The sequence below is a fragment of the Falco peregrinus genome, chromosome 5 (assembly GCF_023634155.1).
Source record: "Falco peregrinus isolate bFalPer1 chromosome 5, bFalPer1.pri, whole genome shotgun sequence".
Lineage (NCBI taxonomy): Eukaryota > Metazoa > Chordata > Aves > Falconiformes > Falconidae > Falco > Falco peregrinus.
The window spans coordinates 91,102,197-91,120,426 of record NC_073725.1 but is presented as its reverse complement, the minus strand read 5'-3'; the positions used below and the strand labels follow the sequence as shown (position 1 = coordinate 91,120,426).

Genomic DNA, 18,230 nt, shown 5'->3' with positions numbered 1-18,230 from the left:
CCCAACTGCTGTAGCTGAGCACTTGCAGAGTGGGTAAGTTCAAATCTGAATTAAGATCACACAGATACTCCCCCTGCTCCCAGAGCTGAGCATCTCCATCTGCCTTCCCAGTAGGATCTCTCACTGGGGAGACAGGTTCAGGTCTAAACTGTGCCTCACACACTGAGGTGGTCAGCATCCCTTCCATGTGCACAGACCCAAGCCCAGCCTGAGGAGATTGTGTAGGGCTTCACGCAGCATTGCTGCTGCTCCGAGGGTGAGCTGGACAGCTGGAGGGAACCCAAGGAGCTGGTGGTGCCCAGCAGCCTCGCTAAACGTGCTCCAGCCGTCCAGGATGGAACTGTCCCACTGCCTCTCAAGAGCGACTGGCCCTGCAGCGCTCCTTCCCTGGAGCAGGCTTCTCGCTACAGACTACAGACAACCCCCCCTGCTGCAAACGAGGCATCCCATCCCCTACCTTTGTGGAGAGCAGTCTGGTCAGGTAGATCTCTGGTAGGACTTTCTTCCGATGGCTCTGTCTGTGGGACTTTTTATGTTCAACGGATTCATCAGTTGGGAGAACCTGGTCCGATATATAACATGGTCAGAGGGCTCCTCTCTGGAAGTGTCACACTGAATTTTCCTTTAAGTATAGAATTTCAACTACATATAAAATTCAATTAAAAAGCAGTTACTGTGTCATAAACACACCCTTATATGGCTTTAAAAAAGTGATTCATAACAGTCAGGTTTTCTGACATTTGTTTCTCTTGTGCTCTTTATTGCCTCTCTCAAGCTAGACAAAGAAAATTAAACAATCAATCTCACTTTGCATGTCAGGCTGTTCGCCTTCCTGGTCTCTGCGCACTACTGCTGTGGGGCTGCAGTTTAGGCTCCTGGAAGCAATGCACAAGGCTTCCACGGAAACCAGCTTTTCTTAGATTTGGAAAAAGTGCAAGAACGATCAGCCAATATTCCTACCCTGGCCTTTTTAAAAACGAAAATAAATATTCCCCTCGTCAGGCCAGTTAACTACTGCTCTGTAATGACCTAGCAAGCCATTTAAGTTCATCTTGGCATTGTTTTGCACGTGCAGATTTGGTTTCCCATCCCCTCTCCCTCCTTGCTGTGTATTGTGTGCATGTACTCTATTTGAGCACAGAGCCTGCAGCCAAGAAAAAAAATAATCAGGCTATAAAATACTGTTATGTCCATAAGACATTTTTTCATAACAGATTTTCACAGCATTTAGCACTTTGTACCTCCAGCGTGGTGCACAAGCAGGAACTTACAAACCCCCCAGCTTTGGGAAGCAGAAGACGGCATGCTGGGGCTCCCAGTAGGTGACTTGACCAAGGCTGCGCAGGGTGCTACCGGCAGCATTGCACCGTGCTCTGACCGTGCTCCTGAACTCTCTCTGGCTGCTGACAGCTAGATCAGGCACAACAATGACTTTGCTATCCTGGTAATTTTTTATTATGTTCCACAGTACTAAAGCTTGTCTACAGATAACCCTTCTGTGCCTCTCTGAGCCTCTCTGAAGAAAACTAACGAGCCCTAATCCAGCTTGTTCATCACGCCTGACATTCCAGCCCATGGAGATGAATTAAGTTAATATCAGCAAGGCTGGGACGATTTTCTCTTTTATCACATACACTGAAAAAACAGGACCCACAGACTTAAATGCAGGAGGAACGAGGGATCACCGTGTGCAGCCAGCCTGGCTGGTCACCTCATTGCTCCCAGCACTTTCCAGGCTCTCCTCAACAGCCAGGCTGGCAGCAGAGGACAACCTGGAGCCCTGCCTGGCGGGGCGCTCACCACAGCCCAGTGCCCACCCCAGTGTGACAGGGACCAGCTGCTGCTGGGGATGAAACAGCCTGTTCGGCACCCATTTGCAGGGATGAAAGCAAACAGACAGCCATTGTAAAGGTGAAATACGTCAAAATACATGGGAGGTTAGATGGGCGCCCTTCCACTGCCGCAAGGAGCCCTGCCTCCAGCATCCTGCTGGCACCCTGGGCTGGACTGTGTCGCCTGCCCATGCTCTGCCAGCAGCCTCACTGTCCTGGCAGCAGGAGAGGTCTGGGAGCGCAGTAGCTGCTGTGACCCGTCCCTTCGTGTGTTGGTGCCATGCTTCAGAGCAGGTGTCCTGGAGCAATGGCTCTGCTCCCCTGGGAGGGCAGAGCGACCCCCGGCCCCCTGCCACCAGCCTCTGCAGCCAGGAGCAGGATGCTTACCAAGTGGAAGTACTTCTCGGTGTCCAAATCTTTCACTGTGAAGAAGAAGAGACACAGTGGCTCAGTCGGGGGACTCAAACTGAAACCTGCTTCCACAGACACCCTCTGTGCCTTTGCCTTCCACAGGAACTCCAACACTGAGCTGGCATTCCCATCCCAAGTGGCCTCAGCATTTTTCTTTGGTTTGGGGTTGTTTATTGCCTTCTGGGGCACACGGCAAGTACCTCAGATAGTACTTTAAGGAGCAGTTGCGGTCTCCCAAAGGGTGTTTTAAGAGGGACCCAAGAGGGCAGAAGAGCAAGATCAGCACACCGGGTGCTGGCTGTGGTTCAGGCAATGCCACCATGCACCGCAGTCATTAACGTGCTAAGTGCCTCCACTTCGCCTGCCTGTCTTGCTGTCGGTCCTGGGATGGCTGCACCGCCACCACCTGCACGGCAGGACTCCGACCTGCAGTCCCTGCTGAGCGCACAGGCATGTTGCTCAGCTGTAGCAAGGGGGAACGCCGTGGGAAGGAGGGAGCTGTGTCTCCTGCAGCTCTACAGCTCTCTCTGCCCCAAATGTATGCCACAGTGTGGGCAAAGGGGTCTGCAGGAGAGCAGTGGAGACCCTGCAGGACCCGGAGGGCTTCCTGGGCACATCCTGGGCTGCTGGCCAGTCAGCTTGCTCGGCCGTGCCAGTCTTGCTCCGTGCACAGCATCTTCCTGGCACAATGGTGGCCCGACCGATGCCCAGCTCTGCACAATGCACCGTGATGAAAGTGTGCTCTGCGAGTGCTGACAACACCGGAGCCAGCCCTGCCCGGGCTAACACCACACCCCAACATCCAGACAAGGCTGTCGGCAGCCGGCTCTCAGCATCCCTGGCTGGAGACACCCCTCTAAAAACAAAAGTGTTTCTGCCTGGTCACCTGCAACAGGGGAAGTGAGACATTACCTCTGCTCAGCGTGGTGTCTTTCTTGTCTGACAAACTCATGGCCAGTGATGCCCCTTCGGGGATCTGCGGAGGAAGGGAAGAGCAGACTTCGATGACGGGGGCTGTAATGCTGCCTCCTGCAGATCCACAGATCCCGGAGATCCCGGGAGCTGGGAGACGCTGGTGCAGTCACTGCTCTGCCACGAACATTCTCTGCACCTCCCATGTCCCTGCTCCCCACCTTGGAAATGGGCAGCAATGGCACTGCCCTATGTGGAATGGGTTTCTTAAATGCAAATACAAGATAGTGAGGTTCTCAGATCTGAAGAGAATCAGGTGAATACGTGTATCCAAGATATATTTCTGGATGTCGGCACCAGGTAATTCCAAGAGGAAAGAGTGTATGCTGTGCAGATGTTGTTTTGCTTTTCCCCAGAAGGGGAGAAGGCACCCAGCTGCAGCCCAGACCCCTGGGGCTGGTACTACCTCTCTCTCCTGAGGGGCACCGTGCCTGCAGTGGTGCTCCGCAGCACGGTTGTTACCCAAATAATACTACTAATAAATACTCAGCTCCGGTTTTGATTTTCGATGCAGTGTTACAGAGCAGTGAGGATTATGCTTCCAGGCATACTGGAGAATATGGAAATTACCTAAGAATTTCCGGTTTCATTTAATTTCAAAAGGAAAAATGAGCAAGAAAACAGTCTGATTCACCACATTTCCCCCCACTTTTGGCCCCTGCTCCTCCATGGCATCCCTAGCCCCTGCTCTCAGGGCAGGCAGTGACAATTGCACCAGTGATTTCAGCAGGAGCGTGGATCAAGAGCAGAGTGATATTAATCAGCCAAGCTGGTGGCCGTTGGGAATAGGAGCTTTTTTCCCTTCCGCTTTCTGTTGTCAGTAATAACTTGTTTTGCATGAAGAGTGTTTAATTAGTTTCAGTGTGTTGCAATATTAACGAGCTTCTCGCCAGGGCAGATGTCTATTCCCTGGAAGCTCTTGCGGAGCTATGGCAACCTCCCTGTTTGTTCCCGATGATCCTGTTTTTGGAGGGGGAATGCAGGTTGCCCCTGAGGCCAGGCAGGCTCTGAGGAAGCAAAGCCTTCCTGCAGTGCTGGCAGGTTTACCTTGTAATGTGCTAATGTGTTGAGTTTCTTCCTGCCGTCCTCCACCACTGAGGTGTCATCGAGGTCCCGGAGGATGTAGCTGTCGGTGCTGGTGGCGAACCACTCTGAACACAGAGGAGGGAGAAGTGAGGCACCAGCCTGAAGGAGGCACGTGCAGCAGGGCTGGGGGCTCTGGGCACCAGGTGCACAGCGCTCAGGGGCTGCACAGCCCCACTGCTAAGGCCTCTGGGGTTCTGTGAAACCACAGCAGATGTTCAGCAGTGGCCTCCACGGTTAGCCCCTGGAGTGGATACTTCCAGACCAGAGCGGACCTGGATGGACCTGGGAGAGGTGACTAAGGCTGTGCTCAGAGAGGCGAGGAAGAGCACGCCTCCCCCTTCCCCTCTCCCTGTCTCACCCCTGGGGACCGTGTGGGACCTGCCATGTGGAGCACCAGGCAGGTGAGATGCTGCATGCCTGCACATGGCCACCGAAGGCTGGTGGCAGCTCCTGCAGGGCAGAGCTGGCCACGAGCCTGTGAGCTGGGGACATGCCACACACACCAGCTGGGAGGAGCAAGGCCCTGCCACGGCTCCAGCCTGGGGCATTCCTTGGAGACCCTCTGGCACTGAGGACATTCACCTTGCGACCGCGGCCAGCCGGGGCATGTCTCCACAGCCCACTGCACAGCACGGAGGCACCGCAAGCAGCATGGGTTTCTCTCACCAGCACTGGGCTTGGGTCCTTCTTAAATTTTGGGAGAAGGAGTTGGCCACCGGGTAGACAAATGACAGACCTGAATCTATGGCCGGACAAGAGTCCATGGGCTCAATTCTAGCTGCATATGGAGAGACATGTACTAACTAGCCATTCACAGGCCCAGCGGGGTTTTGGAGGGTAGCCCTTCTGGAGCTAAGACTATAGGCTTTAAAGGGTGCAAGTCCAAGCATCCCTCTGCTGCACTTGGGCTTTCCTAAAGCTCCTTTGCAGTTACATACCCAGTTATTCCTGCCCACCAGCATCTGGTCCCATTGCTCATTCCCGAAGACCATCCTCAGGAAAAGGCTGCCCTGACATCTGTTCTCTCATCAGTGCCACCTCCCCCACAGCCCTTTGACAGACACCAAGAGCTACCATGCACCATCGAGTGCTTCATCTGATTTTAAGGACTGGCTGGTCCAACGCATCTGGTCCTTACCGAGGTCAACGTCTTCCACCCTTGGCCACTGGGAGTAGGGGACGTTCTTGCAGAAGGCCTCCAAAATCTTCTCCTTCACTTGGCTGAGTGTGTCTGTGTCCATGGCCCTGACGCTCAGGGAATCCATCCCACAGCCTTGGAAGGAGACGTTGAGGTTCTGCAGGCAGAGGCTGTGTTAGGGGTGACCTGCCCATTTCTGCGGGCTCCTGAGGACACACGGAGGCTGCAGCACCTGTCCAGCTCTCCCTGGAGTGCCCCGGGCTCCGTGCTGCTGGAAATCAGGCTGAAATGTGGTCATCTAGGCTTTACCACAAGTGAGAGGTACTGATTTATAGCCGCCTGGAGGCCGAAGACATGTTTGTTGATGGAGCCAGGAGGACACAGGGAGCGACGCTGTAACCTCCTCGCATGCTGCCTTGCTAATGGGCCTTAGCCCTGACACGCAGAGACCACCTTGGGGTGGGAGGAAAGGTCAGCCCCCATGACTAGTCATGTCCTCAGCTTCTTGGCTCCAACCGGTGACTAATAGGACCGCCAAGGCTCATTGCTCAGCCTCTCCCTGATGCAATGGGCTGAGGTCCTTTGTTTAAACAAGCTTTAAGCATGCTGCAGGCTAGGTCTGCTGCAGTGCTGGAGCCCGCCACCAGCACCACCCAATAACCTGCTGGAGAACCTATGGAGCAGTGGGCCAAGCAGCTGTGAGGGGCTGCAGGCTTCCACAAGCACCGGCTCGGACCTCAGGCATGCACAGCCACTGCCACAGTCGCAGCAGAAAGCTGCAGGGCAACAAGAGCGATTCATAAAAAAAAAAAATCCTCTCCTCTTTTATGATCAGCCACCACACCAGTCAAGCAAGGAGAGGCAGAGCCCAAGAGCCTCTTCCTCTTGCAAGCCATGCAGACCCAAACACTAGCATGGTGTCTCCCTCCTGCCCAGGGGCTTCGCTCTGGGACAGCCTCAGCTCTGCCTCTGCTTACGCCCTCTGCTCCCTGGTGTGCCCAAACCTGAGAGCAATGCTGCGCCTTTGTTTAGTGGTGAATGCAACCCTGAAGCCATCTCACTGCCTGACTGGCAAGCCCAGGGCGGGAAGCTGCAGGTGCCAGGAGCATTGCTTGGGCATAAGCACAGCTGCCTCTTAGGACAACACCTGGTACATGTGAGTTATGGCTGGGATTTTCACAGCCTAGAGGTTCCTTTACAAACACTGCTTTTCAGTATCAGGATACAGAGACAGCATCCTTGGCCATGAATGCTGTGAATGCATAGGTGAAGTCCCAGTTTTCCCCATAGCATTAAATGAAGATGTTATGTATACTATGCAGGTGCTCTTCAAAGCAGAAGTTCAGTTACCAGCAATGTGGGGGACTGCGGTGAGCAACCTGCAGTTGCTCTCCTCCCTCTGACATGCTCTGTTCATACTATTCTTTTTCTGCAAAGTAGGAAGCAGCCCTGCTTCCCCTGCTCAGACTTATGAAGTTACCATTTCTGCCGGCTAATACTTTGCGCCCTGCTGCTCACCCTTCTCGGTCTGCATTGTAAATTTACAGGTCAATTGGTAACAGGAATCTGCAGAGGATGTGGAGCTCAAACCTGCTCTGAGTTACAGTGATGCACAACTAGGTAACCTACTGACTTCAGTGAAGTTGCTCCAGATTTATGCCAGGTAATTGAAAGCAGGATTTGACCCAGGCTCTGGAAAGGTGTCTGCTGAATTCTGCGTCAGGCGCCGGAGGGAACTGAGCCCTTCACATGCACAGCCCTTGCCTGCTCCATTCCCACAGGAGGCATTTTGCAGAACTGCTTTTCAGATTCACTCCTGTAACAGCCTGGGCAAAGCCCTCACCCTGAGACTCACGTTTACAGGCAGCACCTTCCCACTGCTAGCGAAGATGCTCTTTTGCTGGCAATGGTAAATCTGTTGCTTTAACTCACTGAATATGGCAGAACACATTTCCTTACCCCTCTTCACTCCTAATCTGAGCTACTTAGGTGACCCACCAAGGGACAGAGGTGAAAACAAACAGTCACTACAAGCCTTGTTCTGCAGTTGACAGCTTGGGCAGTGGCAAGTACCTCTGCGGGTATGTAATTTACATGGTTATCATCACGCCTGCACAGGTACCAAATCAGTCGCTTGCACAGCTACCCCACTGGGGTACACACCCGTCAGAGCCCCGGGGTGTAGGTACTCACCCTCGGCTTTGCCTCGATGTTCTCCCTCAGGAGCCACTCCTCGTTAAGGGTGTACCTCGCTTTCCCCGTAATGGCATCGATAGAACCTTTGTTAATCTGCTGTTTGATGGCACAGATCAAGAGGAAGAAGGGCTCTCCGACCGTCTCCTGGGGAAGGAAAGAAGGCTGAGTGAGCAGATCGGACTTAGTGGTGGTAGCTCCTTCCAGCAGTGTGGAAAGGACAGACTCTGTGCAGACACCGAAGGTGCCCCTGCACATTGCGGAGCAGGACCAGTCCACCCCCGGTGCTGCAAACCCCTGGCAGGTGCTCGGTGCTGTCGCCCCTGCAGCTCCCACCAGCATCTCTCTGAGGCTGCTCAGAAGTTTTCAGACCTGTGGCAATGTGACAGCATAGATGAGGAAGAGGACATAACAGTCGACAACAGCCACAGGCAATTTTCAGGGCGTGGGGGTGGGTGAACTATAACTGTCAGCACCAACATACCCCATCCGACTTCTCCAGCAAGTACCGCAGGGCTGAGGGCTGCCACAACAGGCTGCACCAGCATTTGCTGCCTCACGGGCAGAGTGCTCGGGTACTGCTCAGAAGGCAGGGGCATATGTGTAGCTGGGCTGAGTGGGTACATGAATGCACGATGCTCAGCAAACTATAAATGTGCATTAATTTACATGTGAAATTACACATGAACTTCAGGGAGAATCTGGCATACCCTGGTACAGAGATGTTTCTTGCAGTCTGACAGGGCACAGACCACGTAACATACTGCATTCAGCAGGACAAGGATGGGGCTGATGTGCACAAAAATCTGGGTCTACAGAGATATTTGGGTGCCCAGCTTTCTCATGAAGGTATCAGCCGAGCCCCTCTTTGCACTGCCTGGTTTGCCATTGAAATCCATGGAAGTGAGCCCACTGTGTGTGCCTGTGGCTCTGGGAACTCTTGTTCATACTTCTCATACCACAGCAGAGCCCTGATCACAGCAAAACAGAAAGGATCAGGGTCAACAAGCTGTTCCCATGCGACAGCAAGCAAACACACCATTTAACTCCTTACATTCATCAAACTTCATCTTACAGGAGAGAGGCGAATTGTGACACTGCTGCAATGAAAACAAAAAAGAGAACAGGGCCAGCTATTTGCGATGCGGTTCAGCTACACGGTTTAATGTCAGATTTCTGATCCACTTCTACCTGCTACGCTGATGTGCAAGTAAAACATAAGATAATTTCTTAAGAAACTTTTCAGTACTGGAGTACATCCCATTCTCCTTATTGTTCATGTGCAATTTCCTTCCAACGACCCAAGTGCAAATTACTGCACATTTATGTACTTTCTGAGCCTCACACACACCCTGCACAAACACTCCTGCCATCTGAAATCCTACTCAAGATAACAGATATCGGATGATTTTGATATTTATCAGCTAGGAGCTGCTAAATCCTGTTCAATCTGCTTCTTAATTAGGAGCTGGTGATTCTTTTATTCTAATTGCCCTATAATTGCTAAAGCAATTAGTTTGATGTCAGTTTTGATTCGGCTGCATTCAGCGCAGTTGACGGTAAGACACTACAGCAGGGCTGTAGGTGGGCATGCACCATCTGTGCCAATGGTGCACCCACTTTCTTTTCTGAGGGCAACTTTTTTCATGAACACTGGGAAGCTCCTTGGGCCTTCTGCTGGAGTTTGATGACCTCCTGCAATGCTCCTTCTGAGCATGCAGCATGGAACGGGCTCAAGCAACAGAGCTGCCAGCATGGAAAGTGGAAGGAGGCACAGCTTCCAGCAAGCAGAGAAAGATGTGAAGTCTTGAGGACATGGAGAAGCTGAGGACCACAAACAGAGCACAGAAAGTGTCAGAAGACACAAAAAATAGTTAGTTTCTGAGGGAAAAGGTGGGCATACAAGGTAACAAGCAAGGAGGTGACACTGGCACAGAGACACCCCCAGGCTGCAGCACCTGCTTGCCCCATAAAGTGATCCGTGGAGTACTGCCAAGCTGACCCTACACAAGAAGTCCCAGCAGCTCCTGATGATGGCCCTGCTACAAAGAGGAACCGTTCATATCACATGGGCGTGAGCACACAGTGGGGATGAACCCAAGGCTAAATTCAGCACTGGGTTTTGGAGCCTGCCCCGTCCCTGCCGTGGGAAGCTCTGGCCCTGGCCACAGAGGGACACGATAGGACTGCCAATGGCCACGCAGCTGGCTGCCTCCAAAAACATTTAAAAAGTGCGAGTCCTGCTGATACAGGAGCCCTTTATGGCTTGAAACCAGCACAGGCTGCACGGGAAGGGGCTGACGATGTGGCACCTTCCTGCAGATGTAAAGGTGTGCTGGAAGGGGCAGCCGGGGGAAGTGGAGGAGCTTCAGACCTGCCACAGCATGCACGAGCAGGACAGCCCCGGGGCTGGCCACGTGGGAAATAATGACAGTGCTCCGCGGGTGAGATACTATTTCTGTTTGGCTTTTAGGCTCAGGAACTGTGGGATGATATGGAAATCTGCAAAAGTGTTAATCAGAGAGCAAATTTCAAAGAGAGGAAAGAAGGTCTGGCAGGCAGGGACTAGAGATAAAATGGCAAACTTGGAAACCTCAAGCATTGTTTGGAAAACTTGTCTGGAAACAAATCAAAACTGTCTTTGGACTTGGCTAGTTGGGAGAGAGGAAGTTTAACTAGAAGAGATCAGTGCTGATTCAGGACAAAAAAAAATACTTAAAACACAGTCTGGGGCCTTTTTTCCTCCTATTGTGAATGTATTTTAATGAGACTTCATTTTCGTTTTTGACTGAACTGTTATGGGCTCTTAAAGCTACCCAGGGCACTGAAATAACTTTGCAGTAATGGAAAGCATAGTTCAGGCTGGCACTACTTGAACTGTTTCACGCACGATGAGCGTGGGAGGGCTTGTTTTTTATATGCTGGGGAAGAAAAAAAAAAAAAAAAGGTTTAGAGCACAGACTGGATTCACATGTTGCTGCCCTATTAACAAGGCTGACAAGCCATCAGAGATGTCCTCCCAGGAACATATTACAGCCATTTCCAAAAGGTCTTGGTGAGACTGGGGTGGGAAAAGCACAGAAAACAGCTGCTTACCCCAAGTGCCTGCTAATTTTTGCATGATTATCTATTTATTTGTGTTCTGTGAAGAACCAAACCTCAGATCCATCCCACATGCAAAACGTTAGGAAGCTCGGACCCAGACCTAAAAGCTGAATTCCAGGACCTGAATTTTCCTTTAACTCCCTGTCTGTCCCCTGATCCTGCTAGGAGCCAGGCACAATGACACCACGGTATCTCATGGGGGAGGCTTTTCTTCCAGCATTTTCCACCAAAGCTGGAGCAGAAGGTAGGGACATGGACCGCTTTATCTACAATTCTCACTCAGTTCTGCAGAAACGGAGGTCTGCATCAATTGTGCAAATGCCGCAAGATTCCTCTGAATCCAGTCCCAAGCAGCAAGACTCCTGCTAGCTCTCCGTCGTATCTCCTGCATGCAGGGAGCCAAACCTCCCGCTGCCAGTGGTGACTCCATTGCCTTCAGGTGCCCTCCACATGTTCAGACCACTAGCAACTGTGGCCTGCAACTCCTTCCCAGTTGAAGACAGCTCCTTCAAATCATTTTCCCCCAAAACACAAATGGATGGACTGTTAGGCAGAGCATTAACGAGAAACAAATGTTTCAAGCATGTAGCGTTGACTTACAAGGGAAAATACAAGCGCTTGGAACCTTTCCACTGCACAACGGCAGGGACCTTTGCAGCAGCTGTTTCGAATAGACGTTGTGATTAATGGGGATAATTCAGGAATGAAAACCAGACCCATCGTCACACGTCTGACAGACCAATGCTAGAGGCAGGCAGGCAGCCTTTTTTTTTTAACCAAGAAATGCCTCTCTGAAGGCAACAGAGCCTGATCCAGAGGAACGCAAGGCACAGGGGAGGCATTTGACTATGGCTAGTATTTAAATCACAGCTCTGAGCTGAACCCGGCCCCGTGTGAGGGGGTGCCACCTGCCTGACTGCAGCCGCTCCCTGCTCACCTGCGCGGTGGGGAGGGTCCCGGCTCTGCTGACCCAGAGCCAGACCCCTGTCCCTCTGCAGAGCCAGCTCGTGTCCGTCTGGGACAGTCAAAGGGCTCTCGGGACGCTGCTGTCTGAGTAATTCTCTTCCTCCTCTGTGCTTCAGCAGGCAGCACAGCTTCTCCTCTGATTGGGTCCCTCTGCCCTCACCATGGAGCACACGTGATGTGAACATCTCTTGGACATCAACTCTGTGCTGCGCTCTAGTATGGAACTGTGCTTTTCAGCAATGGGCGATTGGCCGCGGCAGGCGGTGCTGTGATGGTCCCCGTGGCCATGGTTTCAGGCTGAGCATGTGGACCAGAGAGGGGACTGCAAACCCAACTGCGGTGTTAGCCCTGCTGAGGACCGGTCTGCAGGCAGGTAGCAACGCGGGTTCAGCTGATGGCCTCTCTGCTCTGCAGAGGCCACCGCCGCAGACCCCTGCCCATCCCTACCCCGTCCTGCCTCCTGCAGACAGCTCACACCAGTGCGGCCCCGGCCGCAGCCACAGCCCCCAGCCCCACCACAGCCCCCAGCCAAGCCTGCGGTGATGGGCACCTCCCCGCCAGGCGCCCAGGGCAGGGCAGCACACCGGCCCTCGGCAGCTCCTCGCCACTAATTAGCTGCACAACATGCCCAAGTCTTCAGGTCCATGTGATAAGACTCAACTTTCTTCTTTTTTCTTTTTTTCCCCCTGAGAAAGCCTTCTTGCACAATGTCCATTTTTAGCACAAACTGGAGTTGGATCAGATGCCTTACATGTGGTCTCCACTCTCCAAAAGGAGAGATCAGCACTTTTTTCCTGCAATCGTTTAACTACAGGCACAAAAACTGAAGATTAAAAAAAATTCACTGTCACTCCTTTTTGCTCTTACAGGCTGGATAGCTGCGCTGCATCGGAACAGCCATCCTTATTTGCTCCTGTAACTTTTCTTGCATTCTACTGGCTAATTATGTGAGCTAAAATGAAAGATTATGAACTACAAAACCACGCGCTTTAGGACAAAAAGTGATCATCAGCTGGGATCAGAAGTCATTACAATATGTATGAGGACAATACAGTATTGCTTCTGCGGCTATAGCAAACACATTGGGAAAAGAGATTTTTCAAAGGCTTTTTCAAGGCTCTCCCCTGTGGGTATAATGGGGTGTCCTCCAATTAACTGCCATGGAATCAATTAAGTTATTGCTCAATTCTTCTGGGAAATTCCAACAAGAACTGGCAAACGTTGGAGATAAAGCACTGAGCAGATGGACTGTTGATGTGCTCTTGAGATGCCAAATATATTCCTTTTCCCTACCATAAGAAGACAGTCAAGGCTGCTGGGACAGACATTCCACCTCTCCTGCCTGGCCTGTGTGGAAGCAGAGGATGCCTCCCACACGAGAAGCCCCCCACACCAACAGGCACTGACATGGAGCATCCCCTGCCCCAGCACCCTCCCGACAGCTGGGGCTTGAGGCAGACAGTGCTGAACTGGCTGGTGATCATCAGCACGGCTGCATGAGCTGGTCAGGGAAAAAAACAACAAACAACTGGAACCATTTCCAAAACCTCAAGCCATTCTGGTTATTTTTCAACTCTGCTAGGTGAAAGGGTGAACACCTGAAAGCATGGTGAAAATGTTAGTTCGTGCTCTGGCCTTGGGAAGGGTCTGCTGAGAAGTCTGATCTCACCAAATCCCTGGGCAGAAGTGGAGAAGCAACTGAATTTAAGGTTGCTTTTCTACACTTGAACCTTTCAATACACTGGAGTTTGTCAACCATTAGTGACCGTTCAAGCGGCAATGCTGGCAGGTATTTAGGTCCTCAGCTGTCTCATGCCTCCCACATGCAGCGCAGGACTCGCACCCACAACAGCAGCCATCTGGTTCTCTTACTCTGAGATAGCTGTACATGCAGATGGACATCCAGTTGGTGAGCATCTTCTCCACCACGGATTCCGTTCTCCTTAGCATCAGCTTGGGGTTTTTGGAAGCTGAAGCATCTATTAGATCCACCAAGAGGTCCTTCATGATGCTGGTGTAATACTCCAGTTTCCCATGCAACGCAATAGTAAGCAGGGAAGCCAGGTTACATCTGGAACACAAAATTGTGGATGACTCAAGCACCAACCCAACAAGACTAAACTGCTGACTGGCATAAAAAGCCCCCAAAACAGGAAGGCAGTATTTCACACAATTTTCACGAGCCTTCTCAATGGCATTAAAACTTCAAACCCTCTTTCAGTGCTGCTGGATCTTGGGCTGACACGCACCCTCTTACTGGTGAACCAAGTGTTCAGGGACACAAAACATGAGCGAGTCGCTCGTTGTACCTTTTGGTGCTCTTCAGAATAACGGAGGTTTATGGCCATCTGTTTCTAACAGAAAAGCAGGAGGCAAGTGTAACCCAACCTTCAACTGAAATGCATGGCACGAGACACAGCCTGGATCGCTTACAGGGAAGGAATAAATCAGTATCCTCCAGCTGCCAAGTCTTTAGCTCTGAATCTCATACCTGTCTCTAACAGCAAAGTCCTTCTGTTGCTCGAGAGCATGGACAAACACGATGAGAAAGTGCTTGTTGTTGAGTAAGGTGGAGAACAGCGAGATCCCTTCTTCCATATTGGGTCTGCAGTTTTCAGGGATCTAAGGAAAAATATAAGAGAGCAGAGTGAGAGAGACCCTGCTTGTTCTTTTCCTCCAGCTTTTATCCTTCCTGACGGCAAGGATGTCTCTGCTGAAGGTGGAGGCACTGAGCTGAAGACCCCTTCCTCCTTCTGCTCAACAGAAGTCAGCAGCACGCCTTCCCGGCGAGGGCATGACTGCGTGCACCACACGGCTGTATCAGAAGCAGCTTGGCCTGCTGGGCGGTGGCAGTGGCCACTCCTCTCTGTTTGGCACTTGTGAGGCTACCTGGAGTGCCGTGGCCAGTTTGGGGCTCCCTGCTATGAGAAAAACAGTGGCAAACCAGAACAAGTGCAGCCGAGAGCTGCCAAAACAGCCAGTGGGCACAGGCGGAGAGGGCTGGGTTTGGTCAGCCTTAAGAAGAAGCTGTAAAGGGAGATCTTGCTGCAACCTTCAGCTGCCTTGTGGGAGGGCAAAGAAAACAGACCCAGGCTCTGCCTCCCGTGCTCCACGGGACAGTGCTGAGGCAAGGGACACCAGATGGAGCATGGGACACTGATTAAATATAAGGAAGGAAGTTTCCACCTTTAAGGTGGTCGGGCACTGGAACAGGGCCCCAAGAGGCTGTGGGATTTCCATCCTTGAAGATGTTTGACACAGCTGGACAAGGCCTTCAGCAATGCCACCTAGTTGGAGCTGCTTTCAGCAGATCTCCCTTCCAACCTAGAGTGATTCTCTGGTTCTTTGACTCCTACTTCTTGTCCGCATGAAATGCAGCTATGGGACAATAACAGCTTTTACAAAGTCCCTGGTTGGGAGGAATCTAATTTACGATGAGCTGCGTATGGGACTGAAGTGACATATAATACAGTAACACCCAGGAAGAAGAGCCTGCAACAGAGCCAGGGAGGCTCTCAGGACAATGCTCCTTCATGTGAGAGCAGATCCACAGATCTGCCTTCTCCATTCAGCCAAAGCTGAGCTGACGGTGGTGTTAATTGTTTTCTGTGACCGAGCACCCCCGCGCACCACAACAAAACGCATGGCACTTAACACACACGAGCATAGTTAGCAACCACTCAAAAGCATTTGTTTTGTTAGCGGGTTACTCACTTTCCATTCCCCCACCAGGAGCGGATGAGTTTCCTGGACCTGGGAGCCCACCTGGGAGCTGAGCTGCTGGGACGGCAGGATGTAGCACTCCTCGTAGAGCGAGGAACACTGCAACCAAGCACAGTGTTAGGGAAGGGTGGCTGCACCCGGCCGGGGACCTCCTCATTTGCCGTGCACCACAAGGGAACAAGACGGAGAGACATGTCATCGGGACTGAAGACCACCCATTATGAAGAAATGCATTGGTAGGGTTTACAAAGCTGTTAAACACTTCGCAAGAGCCTCTTGAATGAAAAAACACCACAAGAATGGGGGGAGGCAGATGTCTGCACAGACACAAGGCTGTTAGGGTGGGGAGACTGCAAATAGACTAATTTGACAGCTAGAAAAATCCCAGAAGAGTAAGTCAAAATAGAGGAGTACTGGGTGTTTTAACATATGTAACTTTTGAAACAGATGGGAAAAATGTTTAAATCTCTAACATTCTTATAGCAGCCTGAATCTTAAAGACTCCAGTGTGCAGATATACAGACACTGGATAACTTAAAAACCCGATTAGTAACTACTAATGAAACACTCCACAGTCATAAATCATCATCTCACTCCTCACCACTGAAATGCAACTGCCTCAGGGGTGAAATACGGCTGCTGTTGAGGGTGCACAGTGACACAGCGGAGCAGCCAGTGATGGGAATTACGGCACCGGTGTGTCTGGTGTGGCCCTGCAGGAGGACCCTGGGTCTGGGCGCCCACAGGACATCTTACTGGGAGCACCGTGCACCCAGCCTTTGACAGAGAGGAGAAAAAACAGGGGGAGACAGACCTCTAATGAGGTCCTGAGGACTGGCACAGCAGCTGGGAATGCTCGGTGGCACGCTGTGTGCAAAAAGCCCCCTCTCCCTGAATGCCAAGGGCAGATGTGCTCTTCAGCCACCCTCCAGCCTCCGCTGAGCAGAGCGGGGTGACGCTGCAGTCCCTGGGGAGCCCCCAGCAATCTCTGCTCAAGCTTTCAGAGTGTGAGTGTGCTTTCAGAGGAGGAGTGGCTGTGAGCCAGAGCAGCTCCCAGGACGGTATCGCCACCAGACTCCCATCGTGTGCCAGCAAGCCCAACCTTACTTCACACCCCAGCAGCTGCGCTTCCACTTTTGACGATAATTGAGGCTGAAATACGTGACAACTGAATATATAACAGCGGAATGATTTTGTTACACTGTAATAACCCTTGAGCAGAGGGAAAGCAGAGCCCTGATCTGGTTAGGACAGACCTGGGAGCGATTAGGTGCCTGTGAAACGCGGTATCGCCTTACTTTGGGGAAGAACGTTCGGGTGACAAAGTGCTTGTACTCCAGGAACGGGATCCCCTGGCTGCGGTTTAACTCCTTGGTCAGGTCTGTCATGTCTGTCTGCAGTTCCGCAAAACCTTACACAGAGAGACCCACAGATGGTAAGACCGCCAATACTCTACCAGCTGAGACAGTAAGCAGGCTGGCACTGAAAAGTGTGGCACGCCTCATCTCTGCCTCCTCGAGCCTCTCCCTCGAGTGGGCTAAAGCAGGGGTTTCTCGACAAGCAGCACATTACTGCCAGGGTTCAACTGTCAGCACTGAACATGATGCCCCGCCACGCCGGTGGAGAGGACATCCCCCGCCTCCAGTAGAGCCGCCTCCACAGGAGCAGGACCTCAGCCTGCGCTGCAGCCACCTACCGTGGGGACAGCAGATGCAGACGCTGGGACTGCTTCTCCCATTGCTCTAGCAGGAGCATGCTGCAGTCTTTGTTGCACCCTTGTAAAACACACTACAGACCAGTGGGGCCTTCAAGCAACCCCCTGACATGGCCATGGGCCATTAACCCTGAGACATGGAAATCAGCGGCACTGACAATCAGTGGCTTGCCCAAGCCAGGCAGCAAGACAGCAGAGGAGATACACCTCCAGCCACTGAGCCTCATTCACAAACCCTGCTGAAGCTCAGCAGCAACGACAGAAATTCTCCTATAAATAATTCTACAAACTTCTGCAGAGCAGAAGGTGAGCAGCCTCAAGCCTGCTATCCCAGCATCTCCTAGTTCTGGCTCCCCCTCGGTGCCCGGCGCAGAGCGGCTTACCTTTGCGGATTTCCTCCCGGATCTGCGACTCCATCTCCTCCATCTGGAGCAGGGTTTTCTGCCAGTAGCGCTCCGCTCTGCGGCTCTTTGTGCAAAACACAAAGAGAGCTGGAAAAGAGGAAGGGAACAAGCTTTTTGGACTAGGGCTTAGGAGCAGCTGCAGCTGGGATCAGTATAGTCCTCTGCTGACACGGGTGCAGAAAGCTAAACTCAGTGTTGGTTTAACACCTACAAGACCAGTAACTGATCAGGCAGTTGCTGATTATCTGTAAATAAGTAGAACCAGCTGGAATTTAATGGTCATGTTTTAACTGTCATCTTCAGTTTAGGTCTGGGCTGTCTATATTCAGCTTTACTGTACGTTAATGTATTCCAGCTGATTAATACAGATTTTAAGGCATTTACCACCTGTATCACAGTGTTCATGTCTGACAGTCTTCCCATGCCTCCAGGAATATGTTTTAAGGATGGGTGGTGCATTTAATAAATAGCTTGCATTGTAACCTTTATTAAAAATAAATTAAATCCCTACCAGAAACACCTCATTTGGTGTGAGCTGACAGGTTTCTTGCTGCACAGCCCTTCTGGGCATGCAATGAGAAGACACCCTAGCCAGAGGACACGGGTGTGTTGCACGGCTTCCAGCAAGGTTAGCAAACTGTTGTGTCTGCTCCAGATCTGCAGCAAAAGACGCTTGCTCTGTTCTT

The 18,230-nt window shown here is 51.8% G+C and overlaps 1 protein-coding gene across 1 annotated transcript in view; it reads right to left on the bottom strand.

Moving 5' to 3' along the window:
- Positions 1-18,230, bottom strand: part of PLXND1 (plexin D1) — an 83,834-nt gene that overhangs the window by 9,608 nt on the left and 55,996 nt on the right. Inside the window, exons 21-31 of the mRNA XM_055804153.1 lie at positions 17,524-17,631; positions 16,725-16,837; positions 15,418-15,525; positions 14,195-14,325; positions 13,576-13,774; positions 7,633-7,779; positions 5,440-5,596; positions 4,263-4,366; positions 3,156-3,219; positions 2,220-2,254; positions 458-562 (exon numbers count right to left, since the gene is read on the bottom strand). Coding sequence (XP_055660128.1) covers positions 458-562; positions 2,220-2,254; positions 3,156-3,219; positions 4,263-4,366; positions 5,440-5,596; positions 7,633-7,779; positions 13,576-13,774; positions 14,195-14,325; positions 15,418-15,525; positions 16,725-16,837; positions 17,524-17,631 — 1,271 coding nt within the window. The remainder of the gene's footprint in view (positions 1-457; positions 563-2,219; positions 2,255-3,155; positions 3,220-4,262; positions 4,367-5,439; positions 5,597-7,632; positions 7,780-13,575; positions 13,775-14,194; positions 14,326-15,417; positions 15,526-16,724; positions 16,838-17,523; positions 17,632-18,230) is intronic.